A 1,111-nucleotide genomic window follows, 5' to 3' on the forward strand; every position below is an offset into this window, starting at 1 on the left:
CTGCCTTGTGAATTCCTGAGAAAGAATCAGAATTAAAGCCTAGAAGACACTTAAAGAAAATCTTAAGCCAAGGCATTATCACAAAAATTTATATTAGGAAAAATTATCTTACTAGTGACAAGCAGAGTCTTAGGCATGATTGATACACTGATAACAGAAAAAAAGATATAAGATACTTGTTTGCCAGATTTATATGAGTAAACAAAAACAAAGTAGCCAATTGCTCTTTCTCACCTCTCCCCAGACAAGTGAAAAACGCACCAAGCTCTTCAATGCTGTGAATCTCCACAATGAATTGATGAGTCGATGCCAGAAAAATGAGGGCATCGATCGCCATCTCTTTGGCCTTTACGTTGTTGCTCTGGAAGCTGGAATGGACACTCCTGAGATCTTCTTGGATCCAGCTTATGTTAAGAGGTGAGATAGTTATTTTTGTAATAACATTGAATTGGAGAACTTAGAATTAGGTAACTTGTATATGTTATTTTGTAAATGTGTTTTGTAATTATGTTGTTTTTTCAGTGGTGGTGGAGGTAACTTTGTACTATCTTCAAGTACAACTGGTTACACTCCACTTGTTGGAGGAGTAGCTGCCATGGTCCAGGATGGCTATGGTTGCTTCTATAACATGCTCCCAGACAAGTAAGTAATTTCTTCTGTGTTACTATCTGAAGTCATAGTTGAAATGATAATTTTCTGTTATTTTTTGACTTCACTTAAAATCATACTTTTTCTCACAGAATATTAGTAAATGCATGAGATATACTAGATGTAATGATTTGATTTCATTGGCAGCTGATATATGCATATTTTGATTATTTCATAAAGAGTATCACTGATGTCTGCAATCCATTAGTCTAGTTATGTTAGAATAGTTTGTGTAAACATTTTTTTTTTTTTTTTCATTCAGGCTAAACTTCTTCGTAAGCACGTACCTGACATCCAAAGAATCAAGTGGAGAAGATTTCTGTGAAGCACTTGCCTCGTCACTTCAAGATATGCAAGATGTGTTGGCAGCTCCTACTGCAAGCCTCTAGAAGCCTCATTTGTATATTAATATAGACTAATTTTGTTGATGAGAACTTAAACCATTGATCTCCACAAATGATTT

General features: G+C 34.9%; 1 protein-coding gene across 1 annotated transcript in view; it reads left to right on the forward strand.

Annotated features, from left to right (window-relative positions):
• Positions 1–1,111, forward strand: part of LOC119594193 (peroxisomal carnitine O-octanoyltransferase-like) — a gene marked incomplete at its 5' end in the record, with an annotated part of 4,436 nt that overhangs the window by 2,634 nt on the left and 691 nt on the right. The window contains 3 exon segments of the mRNA XM_037943261.1: positions 245–417; positions 523–642; positions 911–1,111. Coding sequence (XP_037799189.1) covers positions 245–417; positions 523–642; positions 911–1,037 — 420 coding nt within the window.

Source organism: Penaeus monodon, chromosome 33, assembly GCF_015228065.2.
Source record: "Penaeus monodon isolate SGIC_2016 chromosome 33, NSTDA_Pmon_1, whole genome shotgun sequence".
Taxonomy (NCBI): Eukaryota; Metazoa; Arthropoda; class Malacostraca; order Decapoda; family Penaeidae; genus Penaeus; species Penaeus monodon.